Consider the following 18339-nt stretch of genomic DNA (forward strand, 5'->3'; position numbering starts at 1 on the left):
TTTTCTTTTCATGAGCGGGTGAATTCATAAAATATTTTCATTATTTAATTATTTCTTCATGAATTTAACAAATCAACAGAAGTCATTATTGTTTTTTTTTTTCTCGAAACGAAGCAACGAGGCCTTAATCCTAGGATTTTTTTTTTCTTCTCCTCTTATTAAATTATTAGATGATACATTTTAGTATGATATGATATATTTTTTATTAGTATAGTTTTAAGATGCCAATATCATTATAAATAATTTAAGTGTAATAAAATTAATAAATTATTTTGCACCTATTTTTCACTACCACCTTCAAAAGCCAGACTATTTATATTGGTATAAACTTAATTTAACGAAAGGATTTAAGATTGATACATAACAAAAGAGAAGATATTTTGATAAAAGTGTTGACAGTAAAATCATATAATCTATATATATATATATATATATATATATATATATATATATATATATATATATATATATATATATATATATATATATATTTGCATGTTGATCATTTTGTATACATGTATGTTGAATTAATTTACGTTTTTATCTGAAAGTCGTTGCGTGATCTTCAAAATTTTAATTTTTATTTGAATTATAGTATTCAAGGTATGAGAAAAACCAGAAAAAAATATTATATTAATTTTAATTTTAGTAAATAAATTATTTTAAGGAATGTGTGAAAAATAGTGGTTAGTTACACGTAATACTCCACGTCATGAAATATATATGTTTAGTATTGTAAATATATTTAAATAAATATTAAACACTACAAATAAATATAAATATATATATTTAATGCAAAACTTTGTCCAAATAATTCAAATGGCAATATTAATACCTCAAAGATTAATTTACTCCAATTATACTTATACAGTTAAACTCAATAAAATCAACACAAACAACCTCTTTCACAAACTCAGTTAAATATCACAAATATTTATCATCATCACAAAATTTAAAGAAAAGTATTCTAATTTTTTAGTATTTGTTGTTATTTTAACTCTTTATATTTAAGAGTGTAACAATTCAAACATCATAATTTGATTATAACTCTGTCCACTTGACATTTATCATAAAACAATTAATCTCATACAACACAAAGAAATACACTTCTACTGACCAAGAATTTATGCTACTTCCACTAAATATTTATATAACAAGATATCCATATAATACAACAATTTAGTATACTGAGATAATTATTTTTCTCAAATTTTTCTACTAAACTTCATGATTAAAATATTATAGAAATTAAAGAAAAAATATTTTATAAAGTAAATAAAAAGTTATTGGTTAAAATATATATTTAGTTTCGATTAAATTTTGTTATTTTAATTATAATATTATTATTTTTTAACTATGTCAAATTTTTGTCAATTTTATTTAATTTGATTTTTTTTAAATTTCATTTAAATAATTAACGATAATAAATAATATTGATTATGACGTATTATTTTGTAATTTTTAGTTTTTACTTTTTTTAATTTTTTAAAATTTAAAAACAATTATAAAATATTAAAAAAATCAGTGACACATGTAAGTTACTTTTTATTAATATTAATTATTTAACTGATGTTAAAATAAAATTAATTAAATAAAATTGATGAAATCTAATTTAAAAAACAATATTAAAATGAAATTAATAAAATTTAATAAAAATAGGACTAACTATATATTTTAACCGTGATACAAAGTCAAATCAAACTAAAACGTCCTTTAGTTATCAGTTTCTGAAATGAATGTCATGAAAAAAGGAATTAAAATAAAAAAAGTCGGTTGAGAGGGAGGGGTTTGGATAAAATGTATGACGTGAAAGAAAGATGACCATGAGAAGTACAGTTTTCTACGTCTTGTGTCTAATTTCTCTCTACTGTCATATTATTATTACTCTCATTACGTGATGAGAAGTACAATTTTCTTACGTTTCTGTCTAATTACTTTGACTACGTTACACAACACAGATTTAGAAAAAATAAATAAATAAAAAAATGGCTTCATATTTTAATCAAACATATAATACAATTCATACGTAAATAAGTTCAAGTAATAATTACTAAATATAACATCGAACATGTTTCCATAGTATAACAACTCAATGAATACAATTACACCGAAAAACTAATACTAAGTCACCATAATATTTGTCATTAACCTAGTAAATGTATATAATATAAATTATACATGACAATATCTCATAAATAAATAGCTTTTAATTTTTCTTCAAATAAATATTACTATATATGTAACGGTAAACATTAACACATATAAATCACAATTTCTCAAATTATCATAATATCAATCCATCAACTATACTTGGAGAATCATATATGCTAAGAGGGGGAGCTAGCTCAATTCTAATGAAAATTATTGTAATGATGTTCAAACCTATACAAATATTGTGTATCACTGTTTTAGACTTCATCATGAAATTATCTTTTGCATAGGTGTTATATATAGGATTACACCCACGATAATCTATTAGGTAAATTTCTAATCGATTAATTACTGCAGTAGAACTCTGGTATAAAAATAGTTTTGAAATCAATTTTAAAACATAGAGAAATAACTAAATTATTAAGAGACGAACTGAGAGATTTCTTTATGGGATCAAGATTCACAGAGTTCTTACTTTCTTGGTGATCATCCATTTGGATATTCAAAATGATTGATAATGGACTCAATCTTGGAGGGTCAAGCTTGGATCTACGATCAAGTGATAAATCTGCACATCCACTAGGTGTATTCGTTCCTTCTTTCTGTTCTTATTATATTTATGTTTACAGTTGATTCACTGTGTGAAGTGAAGGCCTAAGTGTAATTGTGTGATGCATTGCATCTAGGGGAGTTATTAATTTGTAGATCAAACTCTTTAGTCTTTAGGGTCTTGAATTATATAGATGCTCTTGTAATCATTGTAACTCTATTGAATTAATGGAATCCTCCTAAGTGGATTACTTAGGAGAAGACCTGGACGTAGATTCATCTTGAATCGAACCAGTATAAAAATGGTTTTGTTCTTTGTTTCTCTCATCTTTTATATCTTTCTTAATTGCTTTAATCAGTCCCTTACTACAAAACTGAAAAACTGTGTTATTTTGGATTATAAAAATTAAAAAACTTTCAAGATTCATTTAAAAATCAGTAAAAGATTGAATAACCAATTTACTACCTTTTGGTTGAGATATATTAGATAGATCTGAATTAATATTATACCATAGAATTATAATATTTTTTTTAATCCAATTCACATCAAACAATAATATGTTATTATATTTGTGTTATATAAGACTGAATGACGTCAATCAAAAAAGTTTAAGAAACACACCCGAATAGATCTTGAAAATCTGAAATGATAATAAAACAAGGTTGAGCTCATTATATCAATTAATTAATTAAATAAATTAAGCAAACAATTAGAATTTTTGTTGGACATTTGGTAAACATTAAAATCAGTATACATCACCATATTTTAAAAATTCAACAATTTTGGTAAAACATCAAAATCAGTATAAGTATATTTTATAAACTGAACAAAATAAGTTGACATCTTATAGCTTTAGCGAATCTTATAATCAATAACATTTATTATTTATAAATACACATATTATTATCATGAGTGGGAGAAAAGTTCTTGCAGGTAGTAACATCTCTTTAAACCCATATCAATAACTATCCAAAATCATCGAGAGAAAGAGATAAGAGTTAACATATTGCTAGGTTGGACAAAAATAATATTCATTTAACAGTTAAATATGTTTTTAGTTTTATAATTTATGATAATTTTCTTTTAAATTTCATACTAATTTAGCATGAATTTAATAATTTTAATAAAATAAAATTGGATTAAGTTTTTGACATTTCAAATGTGATTCTTAACTAATATTGGAATGTGTGTGAAATCGTATAAACAACTCAAATGTTCAAATGCTATCATCAAACACGTTTAAAATGTGTATATACTTAACCAAATTTAATTAAAATGACTAAATTCACACATTTATGAAATTACAAAACTAAATTAGACTAAAATTTCGATGAGAGAATAATTATAAATTTTATTAAAAGTTAATAAAAAATTATATTTAACCTTTTATTTAGTTTAATGTAAAAATACAAAACATAACTTCCTTTTATAACTTTAAATTGTACCATTTATTTTAAAAAACGTATATACTAAAATACTAATTAACTTACTTAATTTGTTTTCTATTATATATATATATATATATATATATATATATATATATATAAATTATTCATAGATTTGAATGATAGTGGGGTTGTTTATATTTTGTACATTTATTTTTTAGGCATATATGGGTAACCATTAATAACGCGTCCAAATTTTGTGGGTTATAGGTAGACTTTTTGTGTGCAAGACGTGGCAGAACTGAAAAACTCTATGCCAACGCACAGAGAATTTTAATGCTATCAAATGGTCAAAGAATCACAATTTACTTAAGACAAATCTCCGACCACATCTTAAGGAGAAAATGATATTTCATAGAAATTTAAATATGAATTAAATATTTTACATTAAATAAAAATATAAAAAAGGTTAAATCAAACGTTCAGAAAAAATTTCACCCACATATAATCTTAATTTTAATCTGAATATATAATGTCAACTATTAGTTATACATAGAACTCAAGTTCAAGTTCGTATGACAGTCACCGTTTTAGACATCTAAGAGGAAAGGTAGAATATTTGTCGTTAGTACTAATTTTTTTATTAAATTAATTATAAAATTATGTTTTTAGTATAATATATTTTATTAAATTAATTTTGAAAAATTAGAATAAATTTAATTAAATTATTTTAATTGTTTATTAATTTTTATTGGTATTAAATATGATATTTAATGATTTAAAATATTTTTCTAATAAATTATAATTTTGTTTAGAAAAAAATAAAATCTTTACTTGTTTTTATCTTTTTATAATCAATTTTGATTTATATTTTTCTTCTTTTATTTATGTAGCTTCTTATATATTGATTACTTTAATTATTTATCTTTGTTTTTGTTTCGGTATACCTAATAAGGTTCATATTGCTTAAGAGTCGAGGTCAAGTGATTTTTTAAATATTTTTATCTTCCTCCATCATCCGAGATGTTTTTTAAGAACAAAATCGTGACCGGATCAGAATAACTTTATTCATTATAGTATTATTCTTTTGAGGATTTTAGTGATAGATTTTATTCCTTTAATCTCATATTGTTTGTGTATCAATCTTTTTATCCTCATTTTTTATTAACTTGTTTTTCTTTTTGTTTCTGTTGAAGTTATTTTTATTCTATTTTGTTGAATTTGCATTAGGATTAAAAGTGCATTATTTTTGTCTATGTTTTTCAAATACTTTTCAATATATGGATTTCGAGAATTTTTCTACATATATTTTGATGAGGGATTGAAATTTTGCTTTGATTGAATTGCATGGCTATTAACTAAGGATTTAGTCTTTGGATGAATAATGGAAGTAAAACCTCTAAAAAAATAAACAATGAACAGGAGTTGAGACCGAAAAATAACGTGAAAATTAAATGAAATTAATTATGATAATTTAATAAATAATTTTGCATAAAAATAAATAAATAAAATACCTTATTCTTAAATCATTTTAAATCTATCAAACTCTTGAATCCTCTCTGCTTATACCTTGTTAAAGAATGAGAGGCCTATCAAGTAGTTTTATTCGACTTAACTACAAAATTTGTTTCTTTCTTTTTTAATTAAAAAGCCATGCATATAGAGCAAGTTGATAAGTTTGATGATAAGAATAAAGGAGGTTTTCATCAACCATCAATAACTTATAAAATTAATTAAATAACACACTCACAACTCAACACATTGATAATTAATAAACATTAAACTCATCGCATCAAAAAGGCAGAATAATTCATCTAATTAAAATGGCTTTTCTAACCTAAATACCCCTATCTCAAAGTTGTTTTTAGAGTTATAATTACGTTCACGCGCACTAGATCACATATGTACACATATTATAACGATCATAACTAAATAAAAATTCAATTAAACTATTTTGAGACACATATATGAATTATATAACCATGTAAAAATTTAATTAAACTATTTTAAGACACATATGTGGATCATATAATCTTGTGCAAAAATGTTAAACTAACTAAAAAATAGATTTACTAATTCTCTTTTAGAGAGACAATCTCAAAAAATTAGAGAGAATTTTTAAAGAGATAATAAAAAGTAAAACTTTTTACGAACAAAATTATCTAAATGTCATCTTTAAAACCTATATAATTGTAAACTATTCTATAGGTCTTTATATTAAAACTCTTTATATATTTTTTTTGTTAATTTCTTCGTTTACATTAATGCTAATAAAACATATAATTAATAAGAAAAATAAAAGAAAGATAACATGGTGGCTTAGCATAATATAATAAGAATGAAATGTGAAGACCACAATGATTGTTTGTGCTATATTAATACAAAATCAATTTCTTTTCTTCAAAACTGATAATGGGAATACAGAGTGCAACCATTTATAATAATTTTCTTCCCTAGCAAATTACCCTTTTTTTCACTATTTTCCCTCTCACTTTCATACATACCTAAGTAACAGTAAAAGAAAGTTGGAAAGATGACATGATTCTCCAATTCTTGTTGAGCCAACATGCTGCATCAAATACCACTAACAACTCTTCTTTCTATAACCTTCAAATAATACACAAAAGTTTATAATCTACTTTAGTTACGTGCACAGTGAAAATTGTTCAACTCTTAACAAATGAACATACATACATATATATTAGATAAATATTTTTACCAATGAGAAAACTATCCTAAAAGACTATTGCAAATATTATATATATTGTATTACCTCTCTATCAGAATATGATGATATATCATAAAATTTAAAACTACACATCTTAAATAAGATTCTGCATCATAAGAAAATACTTTTATTTTAAAAAATATTTTTTTTTGTCAATAATTAAATAAAATATCAATTAGAATATAAGTGTTTAGCTTATATCGAAAATCTCACCTCGATTAAAGATAAAAACATTTCATAGTATATAAATGAGGTACAAATATCAACTTATAAGCAGTTTTGTGAGATTGTGTTAAATTTAAAGTCTATTTCTAATAATTTATAATAATAAATTAAAGTATTGTATACTAATTTTTCAAATAAATATTGCCTAATAAAAATGTTCTTTGCTTTTTTTTTTCATATTTGAATATGCTTAATTATGAATATTTTATGGTTGATGATAAATATGTTAACACTGGACTGTGACTTTATATATTTGGTATATACTTGTTTTTCAATCTTTGCCTTACCTGACAGACACTCGGTGTTCATTTATTGTAAATTGGATGGATGTTATATTAGATGCATTCAATTTAGAATATGTGGCACCATGTGAATCATTTATATTATCTTACATTTTATGACATTATTAAAAAATAGCTTAAATAAATTTTAAATATATCATTATTTTTTTTGAAAGAATTAATACCATATACTAAATCACATTAATATAATTTTTTAAAGTAAAAATTGATAATGGGAATACAGAGTGCAACCATTTATAATTTTCTTTCCTAACAAATTACCCTTTTTCGCTATAATGACCGAAGTAACAGTGAGAGAAAGTTGGAAAGGTGACAGTGATTCCGATTCTCCAATTCTTGTTGAGCCAAAATGCTGCATCAAATTGCACTAACAAAGCTTCTTTCTATATGTTTCAAATAATACACAAAAGTTTATAATCTACTTAAGTTATGTGCAGAGTGAAAGCTGTCAGATCATAATTTATTTTTTTACCTCAAAATTACGTAGCATTAATTTTTTTATTACGCCTATGTATAAAAGCTAATAATTTTCGAATGCAAATAAATATATTTTTTATTTCTAAAAACCAATAATTAATAAGTAGTTTAATTTTGTATACTTTAAGATATCATTTTTATTTATTTATTAATTTTTATATTTAATTAAAAAATAAACGTCTTAAAATCGACATAAGAAAAACTCCCTTGTGATCTGGTCGTGCTACACAAAGTTACAAATAGTGACAGATTTGGAACGTTAATTTTGAGAAGTGAAAATAATATTTTAAAATTTATATGGTTCTATTATTATGATTAGTATAAAAAATAAATATATAATATATAATATATAATTTAATTATAATTATAATTATAAAATAAATCATATATATAATAAAATTTCTTTGTATTTTTAAATTATTAAACTCATCAATAATTAAGTTAAAATATACACTATTAATTTTTTTGTTTTGAAATTATTTTCATAATAAATATTTACAATTTTTTTTATGAAAAATAATTTGTAAGGATTTGTTACTAATTTTTTAGTAAACTATTTAGGGTTTCACAAAAAAACTTGTAAAAAATACTTGAAAATTTTATAATTTTATAGGAAATAATTATCCATTAATGAATGAATTAGTAACCAATTAAAACTCTTAGAAAAAAAATATATTTTGTTGCAAAAATTGATAAAAGGATTGTAGAAAAAATCTCATGAAATAATAATTCTAGTAGTGATAATTTTTGGTTATATTTTTATTATTAATATGAATAATTATATTATGTAAAACAAATTTATCTTCTATTTTATTTCATAATTTTGTTTAATAAAAAAATATTTTTTTAAGTAAAATATAATTCTTATTTTTGTTAAAATTTGCTATAGTTCAATGATGTTTGATAGATTTTTTAAATTCTAATAATTAAGAATATTAACAATAAAATATTGAAATTAAAATTTTAAATTAATTTTCTATCGAACATGATATTAACAATTTAGTTATGAAAATATTAATTAATAGTAAGAGAATAAGTGAAAAGATGATAATAAATATTTTTATTATTTTTATATTCATTAAATAATTAAATTTTACCTATAATTAAATTAATTTTTTAAAATTATAAACATATTATAAATTTTAATTTCTAACGTATAGAAAAAATATTGAGAGGGGGCTATGACCCGCGGACCAACGAAGATCCGTCCCTAGTTATAAATTATATATGTCACCAAAATTGTAAATTTTCATGATTTTTACTATTATAAATAATATTCCAAATAAAGTTTGAAATATAATAAATAAATATTACGAACAAATATAATTAATACAACTATATATATACTGTTACTAATAAGCACTCAAAAATGTCAGACTACCACAATTAATTTTTTTTTCTTTGTTGAATAAATTATTCGGTCTTTAACAATTAATTTTACTTAAATATAGCAAGGTAGATTGTATTAATTAAACAATTAATACGAATCTTGTAATGTAAAAAACAAACTAATTTTGTCAAGATTAAGGACAGGGTGGAAAAGATAAAAGGAATAAGAGAAAGAGAGGGAAGGTTTATTTTTGGATTTTAATATATTTTATTGGTGTGATAAAATAATTTTTTGTACATATTCAAAAAGTAATTTATACAATTAATTTTTAAAAGTATTTTGATATATAATATTTTTAAAATAAAAATTAGAGTTAAAATAAATTTTAATTTATAATGTAAATTTATTATATATTAACATCAGCTTTAGATCTTATCTGCAATTGAAAAATGTCCACTTATAACATGACTAAGTTTCTATATGCAACTGAAAAACATAAGGCACACATGCAACAATATAACTTTTTTCTCAGTAACAACACAAAATTTCTTCTCTAAAACCTTCATAGATAATAACTCTAATTTAAAGGTTACCTTCTACTGATTTTTCTGAGTTCAAATTTTTTCAAAGTCCAGAATTTTTACTGTTTTCTTCTACTAAACATTATAAACAAACTGAACAATGTAAATATATTGTGTTAATATTTTAAATATTTTTTAATATATTTTAAAATATTAAAATTAATAATAATCAATATATTATAAAAACATAATAAAAAAATAAAAAATAAAAAAACCTAACATAAAATCCAAATTTTAATTTCTGTCGTCTAAATCTTCATACCCTCAAGATCTCTTAACTAAGTAAGAAGACTCAACATCCAAATATTTAAAATAAACTTGTTTGTTTGAAATGATTACGTCTTTCATAAATAGGTTAAAGAGACCATAAAAACAAAAACTTAAAGAGAAGAAAAAATAAAATAAAGGATGTGATTAAAAGTGACAAAAAAAAGTGAACAGAGATAGAATGTTCCAAATATTGTTATGCATAAAGAAATGTAAATTTTGTTTGAAAGGAAAACCTTTTTGAATTTAATTGATTTTTTCCTTCTAAATTTCGTATAAAATATTATTATATGTCATATTTAATTATAATAATTAAGGCGGGTCTCAAAGGTCTACATTCTAATTAAAACAAATAATTAAATCATTAAATATTAAATGAATTTTGTATAATATACAGAAATCAATTTATCATGTTTTATAAAATATTTTTATAATTATACTTTATTTTTAGACATATTAAAGTGAGCAAACCCAGCTTACACGGTTTGGTTTACCACGACATGGGTTGAAAATAAGTGAACCCAACCCAGTTCACTTTATGGTGAACAAGAAATTTTGTAATCCAGTTCAACCCACTACGGTTTGGTGGGTTAAGTGGGGTTGACTTACAACAACTACACAAAAAAGTTACTTGTTTATTTATTTTTAAGTATTCAAATATTTAAATAATTTTTTAAATAATTTTTTAAACAATTCATGAGATTACAATCGCGGTAAAATCAATAACCAATGTCTTCATCATGTTCACCACCAATATACGATGAATTGTTTCCAATAAAGTATCCATATAATCTAAGAAAACATGGCTAATATTACATATTTTTTGTCATGCTATTCAACAAAATATAAATAAAAAAATTACACATATTTGTCATGCTAATTTAGAAAATTTTGTTTATAAGATGGTTGTTTGAGTAATTTACTATAAAGATTATAATTAAAAATTAAAGTATCAACGTATATAACTTGACAATCAAATTAATTAAACATTCAAACTATTCAATATTATTGATCAACATTCTAACATTTAGAGATATGAAATTGTGAACATATATAATTAGAAATAGTAAATAATTATTAAAAAACAAAAAAAAATTGTAAAAAAATGTTGATGGATTAAATGGGTCAACTCACCATCAACCCGACTCTAATCCATGGGTTAAGTGAGTCGGGTTGAATTTAATCCATTTTCAAAAAAATTGAATATTTTTGATCCAACCCGACCCAAATCCATGATAAACCAGATTGATTAATGGGTTGAAATTAATTTTGAGATCTCTGTATATCTTGTTTACTGTGGTGATTTGATAATAGCTTAGAATAAATTATAATCATAGTTTTTTCAATTTTTTTACGATCAATTTGATTTCTTAATTTTTCTAAATAGGGTTATTTCTTTAAGCTTTTAAAATAGTTTAAAATGGTCTTTTGTTCGATTGATGATTAGCCAACTTTTTTCCAGACGTTTTTTAAAACTCACAACTTGATCAAATAAAAAAAAATGAAAACTAAAAAAAAAATATAAATGAGGAGTAAGAAACAATACATCAATACACCTTCATTTTTCGTATTTTCAATCACAAATTTATTTGCTATAATTAACTGCACATATATTTTAATATTTACACTTTTAAATATTTCCTTATTAATGTATAAATTTTGAAATATATTCATGGATCATTATTTTATATGCCGTAAATATTATAAATATTTATTCAACATAAAAGCATAAAGATCATAAAAATTATAACATTTCAATTAATTAATTATTAAAAAGTTAATAAAATTTTCATAATTGATTTAATTAATGAAATAGCAAATTTAGAGTGATGACTCCTTCCAATAAAAAAGTAGGGTGTGGACTTGAATAGTAAAGAAAAACTACCCCACATAAATGTAACAATTGTTCACACAAAACATTAATGAAAAAAGTTTTTAGTTTCTCATTCTATATAATAGTTGTATCCTTTCCACATACACTCACAGTGAAACATTTATACTGAACACATCCTCCAACAAAATTTAATCCAGGGTTCTTGGTTGCAGAAACCAGTTCCTTCTCTCCTCTTCAACCTAACAATTCTCCATTGTTGATTTCACAGTTCAACTTTACCTTGTCAAAGTTATAAACTTAATGAACTTTTTGAGTGTGAAATGCTTTCAGAATTGTAAACAGTAATTTCTGTGACAGTGGGGACCAGTTAGGATTTTCTCCCTTTGAACAACGTGGACTTTGCCTCTCTCTCTGTTTCATTACTCCGTCTGCGTAATAAAAGCACCCAAACTCAGCGAAAAACCAATTCAAATACTAGTTTTGCTCTTCTCCTCGTGGCCACCTCAACATCTCCGCTACGTGCAGTATCATCTCTCTTCTTCTTCTTCGTTCTTATCAATTCTGCATTGAGTATTAACCAGGTATAATACATTTATGCATTGGTTTTTAATCTGCATGATATCACACCTTTTCGTTCTTGAATCGTTTTCGTTGGTTTGTATACTAATTCTGCATGTATACTTGCAAATGTAAAGAATTTGGTTTCTTTTTTGTGTTGCCGGAATTCTGATTTCTTGGTTAACTTCTTTTTTTCTTGTGTTCGTCACGAGCACCTTTCGTGTTTGTGTTATTAATATCTCTTTCGTTATGGATTCTTATTGATCGAACAGCACTTACAGAAACTGAAAGTAAATCGTAAATTGAACGCGTGTGTGAAGTCAAACATTTCCGTCTTTTTCTTTTATTTTTTTCATTTTTTTGAGTGTTCCAGTAATGGTCCATATGGCCTGTTTCCTGTCAAATTGGTTGGTGAAAGAAGCCAAAACCAATGGAGAGAAACCTAAGGCGTGTATGTGTGATTGTATATGCGTGTTATGTTTTCCACTTTCTCGTTTTCTGTTTTCTCTGCCTTTGGATGCTTAAGAATTTTTTAATGAGTATGACTCATCACCGTGTGAATGCAGGTATGGAAAGCTTAAAAACACCTTTTAAGGGTGCTAAGAAAGACCTTCGAGGAAGAGCGGTGTACTATAAAGATGATTGGACAACTGGTCTCTACTCAGGAGCTGGGTAAGCTTCTTATTTATATATATCAGATCTTCGTTAAGTAGACTTTTAAAGAATAGTAATCTTTAATGAACACTCTCTTTTTGTTGACAGAATATTGGCCCCAACTACCTATATTTTCTTTGCTTCTGCTCTTCCAGTCATTGCCTTTGGCGAGCAGCTAAGTAGAGACACAGGTAATTTGCTAAACATTTCTTCTAAAAAATGAATCTACGTTGATAAATCTCATGATTTTATATACAATTCAACTTGATTATTTTAGAAGTATTTTAGCAAGGTACGTCTTCTGTATTTTATAAGAAAGTTAAAATGACAACTTAAAATGCATTTTCTGTACTACAAGTAAGTGTGTTTCATACATTAGCACAAGCCTTTTCAACCTCTCATGCATTTTACTGCATGAGTAAGCACGAGAAGAAATGGTTTTAAGTTAGTCTCTTTATTAGTGAAAAACTTGACAGTAAGATTGAACTAGCTGTTGTTTGTATACAGATGGAAGCTTGAGCACCGTAGAAACGCTGGCTTCTACAGCTATTTGTGGAATCATACACTCAATTTTGGGTGGCCAGCCTCTCTTAATCGTAGGAGTTGCTGAACCCACTATCATTATGTACACTTATTTGTACAACTTTGCCAAAGATAAGGATTCCTTGGGACGAGAACTCTTTTTAGCGTGGGCAGGATGGTAAGAAAAAACATTTTCTATATGAACCAAGTTCGTTGTGAAATCAATGTCTAATTGATATAATTAACGTCCCAGGGTTTGTGTATGGACTGCTCTCTTGCTGTTTCTTCTAGCAATATTCAATGCTGGAAATATCATCAATAGATTTACAAGGATCGCGGGTGAGCTTTTTGGCATGTTGATCACAGTCTTGTTCATTCAAGAGGCTATAAAGGTCAGTTTGTGGTATATTAGTCTAGGTATCAAATATCAAATTAGACATGATTTGGCATAAGACATGGAAAAAGTACTTTGATACAAGTTTTTGCAAGTTCAGGGAATTATAAGTGAGTTTAATGTTCCTAAAGAGGGAGACCCAACATCGGAAAAGTACCATTTTGATTGGCTGTATGCAAATGGATTGATGGGTATTATATTCACCTTTGGCCTTCTCTATACGTCTTTAAAGAGCAGAAGAGCAAGGTCATGGTTATATGGCACAGGTTTGTTAAGTGAATTTCAAGTGTTTTGAACCATAGCATGGTTGGAGTAGGGAATCTGACATAGTTTGTTTATTGAACAGGGTGGTTTAGGAGTTTCGTTGCAGACTATGGGGTGCCTTTCATGGTGGTGGTGTGGACAGCATTATCATTCATAGTACCAAGTAAAGTGCCTTCTGGAATTCCCAGAAGGCTCACCTCTCCTCTTGTTTGGGAGTCTACATCTTTACATCACTGGACAGTAATCAAAGTAATCCGTAATATTGCATATAGTCAAAGCAGTTCTTACTTCAGTGGTTTTGGTCATTACTTACATAGCATTTTCTGCAGGATATGGGGAAGGTTTCTCCGTCATATATTTTTGCTGCTTTTATTCCCGCCATAATGATAGCGGGGCTTTACTTCTTTGACCATAGTGTTGCTTCCCAGCTGGCACAACAGAAGGAATTCAATCTCAAGAAACCTTCTGCATACCACTATGACATATTGTTGCTAGGACTAACGGTATCTCTCTCTTGTACTTGGTTGGTTAATGATCATTTATACTAGTGATCCGAGGGGAATTGATGATTTTATTTGGATAAAAAATTTCAGACTTTGCTTTGTGGATTAATTGGCTTACCCCCTTCAAATGGAGTTCTTCCTCAATCTCCTATGCACACCAAGAGCCTGGCTATTCTCAAGAAACAGGTAGATAGGATAAGTGAGTGTTAGTAACTGTCATGATTGAATTGGATATTTGATATGATGATATTTTTTTTTCAATGGCAGATGATCCGAAGAAAGATGGTTAAAAGTGCCAAGGAAAGCATAAATCAGAAAGCTAGCAATTCTGAAATTTATGGGAAGATGCAAGCAGTGTTTATAGAAATGGATAACTGTCCAGATGTAAGCATATACACCCTTAATCCTCTTGCCCCTGTCCAATTATGAAAATCGATACATAGCTAAGTTTTCTTTTGGTCGTGAATTTGATTGCTTGCAGAATCATTCAGTGGTCAAAGAACTAGAGGATTTGAAAGAGGTTGTCTTAAACGGAGAAGACAAAGGACCTGAGAACAAGAGTAACTTTGATCCTGAAAAACACATTGATGCATATTTGCCCGTCAGAGTAAAGGAGCAGAGAGTGAGCAATCTCTTACAATCAATCTTTGTGGGAGCATCAGTCTTTGGCATGCCAGCAATAAAAAAGATACCAACTTCAGTTCTGTGGGGATATTTTGCTTACATGGCCATTGATAGTCTTCCAGGAAATCAATTCTGGGAAAGGATCTTACTCCTTTTTGTAACACCTAGTAGGTGGTACAAGTAAGTAAAAGTTACCATTCTTTCACCAATTTTACTACAGCATGAAACTTCCACCCTCAATATTTTCATTCGATTAACTCCATTTCTAACACCAACCTATATATAATCTTGGCAGGTTGTTGGAGGGGGATCATGCTTCCTTTGTTGAGTCAGTACCTTACAGATACATAGTATTCTTCACTCTCTTCCAATGTGTGTATTTCTTGGTTTGCTTTGGAGTGACATGGATTCCCATAGCTGGAATACTGTTCCCCTTGCCTTTCTTTTTACTAATCACATTGAGGCAGCATATACTCCCCAAGCTGTTCAAGCCTCACCATCTTAGGGAACTAGATGCAGCTGAATATGAAGAAATAGTTGTTGCTCCAGGATTAACTTTCAACAAGTCTTTCAGGGTACGATGCCATACTTTATTATCACCATTTCGTCTTAGTTCTTCTTTACATTGTGGGATACGAAAGAGCTTGTTTACTTTTAACAGGAGGTAGAATCACCCAGAGTTGGATCAGTGGAAATAGTTAATGCAGAAATTTTAGACGAGTTAACTACAAATAGAGGGGAGTTGAAGGTCAGAAATGTCAGCTTTAGTGAGGAAAGAAATCGCCAGGTAACAACAATTCCACTGTTACTGATTTGAATTCAACTGTTTGTTTATCATTTTTTGTTCTTTCTCTCACGTGAATGGTTTTGTGTTTGTTTGAATGTTGAGGATTTCCAGGTGCACCCTGATGAAACCGGATCTCCAGACCCAAATTGTTAGGGATGAAAGGTGATGAATCGAATCGTATATGATAAGTGTACAATCCGTGCGGAAGGGTTCTGACATTCATGCACGTCTACTCTACAAGAAAAATAGAGGATGATATCAATGTGTTGATTAAGATGAAGTTTTAGAATGTAGAAATTTTGAAGCTGCCTCTAGTAAGAGGTTAAGGGTTCATAGGTACAACAACACACTATTTTAGCACTTAAATTTTAGTCTTTTTTCAAGTAGTTACTTATATCCTCTCTGTGTGTGATTGCTATGGTAGTATAAAAGTAGACTTTTAGATACAACAAAACGTAAAACTAGTTCTGTGAAAATGAAGTTTATATGGAATTTGATTAGGTAACGATTATATAATAGACTATAATAGTTATATTTTGAACGAGGATAACGTAGGATAATAATGTAAGGGTAACATATATTATATCAATGTAATATAAAAATGGTATTTTATCAAAGGATTATTTTTTCGTAGGTAACAAATTTAAACAAGAAAAAAAAAATCCTAAACTCTAAAAGCTTAAGTGTGTACAATCAACAATTACACGTCTCTTTCTCATCTTGTTTAAAATAAAATCACATTAAAAAATATTCACATCACCACATATTTCCATCATAGTCATATTGCATAATCACGTTCCCTTACATTTTGCATACAATCATTAATAATTCCAAACAGTGTTGAATCGTAAACGAATGCAAAATTTAATCGAGCTCGGACAAGATCACTAATCATCCCTCAATTAGTAAAAGGTAGATTTGTCCCCAAAGAATTATACTAGAATGATTTATAATTTTATCCAATTTCATCTTTTAATTATTTAAAAATTATTATTTATAGTGTAAATGTACCTCAACACAACAAATTACTCCAAACTTCAGTGGTTAAATCCTTGGATTTGGACTCAAAACTGCAACATAGTTATAGTTTGAGAGGGTTTGAATATTTACAATGCAGGATTTATTTTATTTTTCATTACTCGTTTAATAATGTTATGTTTAACTATTAGTTGTAATCAAACACGCTAACTAATATATATAAAACATGTGCATATATTGTTTCACTTAATTTTGAACTTAGTCGAAACTATTTTAAAAAATAATAATACTTTTATTCAATATTTATGAATAAAAACATTAAAGGTGTCAAATATAACTAAGTTTTGAAAAATTTCTTTTTATAATATGATGTGATATTTTTTAAGTAATTTTTTATTTTTTATTTTTTTATATTCTAAAATCACTTAAAAAAATGTTATCTCAAATTATAAGAAAAAGTTGTCAAAATATATCTTTTGACCGATATATATTTATAGGTTAAATATGTTTTTGGTTGTTTAACTTTAAGTGAATTTTGAAATTAGTCTATTTCGAAACTTTGGACCAATTTAATGTTTCATCTTTTGAAATACGTGAATTTAGTCTTTTTAATCAGATTTAATTAAGTTTATTTGACATTTTAAACGTGTTTCATAATAGTATTTGACTTAACATTAAAACAAAAATGTGTCAAATAATATAAACAACTCAAATACAATTTTGAAATGCATACAAAATATCAAATAAACCTAATAAAATATAATTAAAATAACTTAAATTCACTTATTTCCGAAATTCCTTCAAAAAGTTAAGAGATAAAAAAATATTTTACCTGTATTTATTTATTAGGCAACTTTATCCCATCCAAACAAAGAAGCTAAACCCATGAACCTATATTCCAGGTGCAATTGGGTAAGTGGCCAAAGAGCAATGGTCCATTTCACTTCCCCACCGCTTGAGATTATGGCCAGCATTTTGCAGAGTAAAGAATATTAAAACACCCATTAAAGCTGTGCCGGCATCAAGTGCTGCAGATACTACATAGTACAAGAAGCTTGCACCCATGGCAACGAGGAAAAACTGCATCCTCCTAAAACTTTATGATTTCTGCTCCTTCTCATGGAGTGCCCTGTAAATAAGAATCTTAGTGATGTAACCAAAGTAAAATTTTGCATGTATTCTGACTTCATTGTTTGAACTGAACTTTTTAGTAAACCGACGGTTA

At 26.4% G+C, this 18339-nt stretch overlaps 1 protein-coding gene across 1 annotated transcript; it reads left to right on the forward strand.

Annotated features, from left to right (window-relative positions):
* Window positions 1-12144: 12144 nt before the first annotated feature.
* LOC114184230 (boron transporter 4-like) lies at window positions 12145-16573 on the forward strand. The gene is made up of 14 exons (XM_028071512.1): window positions 12145-12411; window positions 12955-13060; window positions 13151-13233; window positions 13550-13742; window positions 13818-13956; window positions 14059-14224; window positions 14305-14471; window positions 14552-14725; window positions 14816-14911; window positions 14993-15109; window positions 15207-15529; window positions 15645-15924; window positions 16011-16136; window positions 16248-16573. Exons 2-14 carry the CDS (start codon window positions 12957-12959, stop codon window positions 16287-16289), a joined length of 2010 nt encoding a protein of 669 aa, XP_027927313.1. The 5' UTR covers window positions 12145-12411; window positions 12955-12956; the 3' UTR covers window positions 16290-16573.
* Window positions 16574-18339: the final 1766 nt, after the last annotated feature.

This window comes from Vigna unguiculata, chromosome 5, assembly GCF_004118075.2.
Source record: "Vigna unguiculata cultivar IT97K-499-35 chromosome 5, ASM411807v1, whole genome shotgun sequence".
Classification (NCBI taxonomy): domain Eukaryota; kingdom Viridiplantae; phylum Streptophyta; class Magnoliopsida; order Fabales; family Fabaceae; genus Vigna; species Vigna unguiculata.

Coding starts and splice junctions, on each gene's coding strand:
- LOC114184230 (XM_028071512.1), top strand. CDS start 12,957: ATGGAAAGCTTAAAAACACCTTTTAAGGGTGCTAAGAAAGACCTTCGA. Junction 15,110..15,206: donor AAATGGATAACTGTCCAGAT/GTAAGCATATAC, acceptor GATTGCTTGCAG/AATCATTCAGTGGTCAAAGA. Junction 15,530..15,644: donor ACACCTAGTAGGTGGTACAA/GTAAGTAAAAGT, acceptor TAATCTTGGCAG/GTTGTTGGAGGGGGATCATG.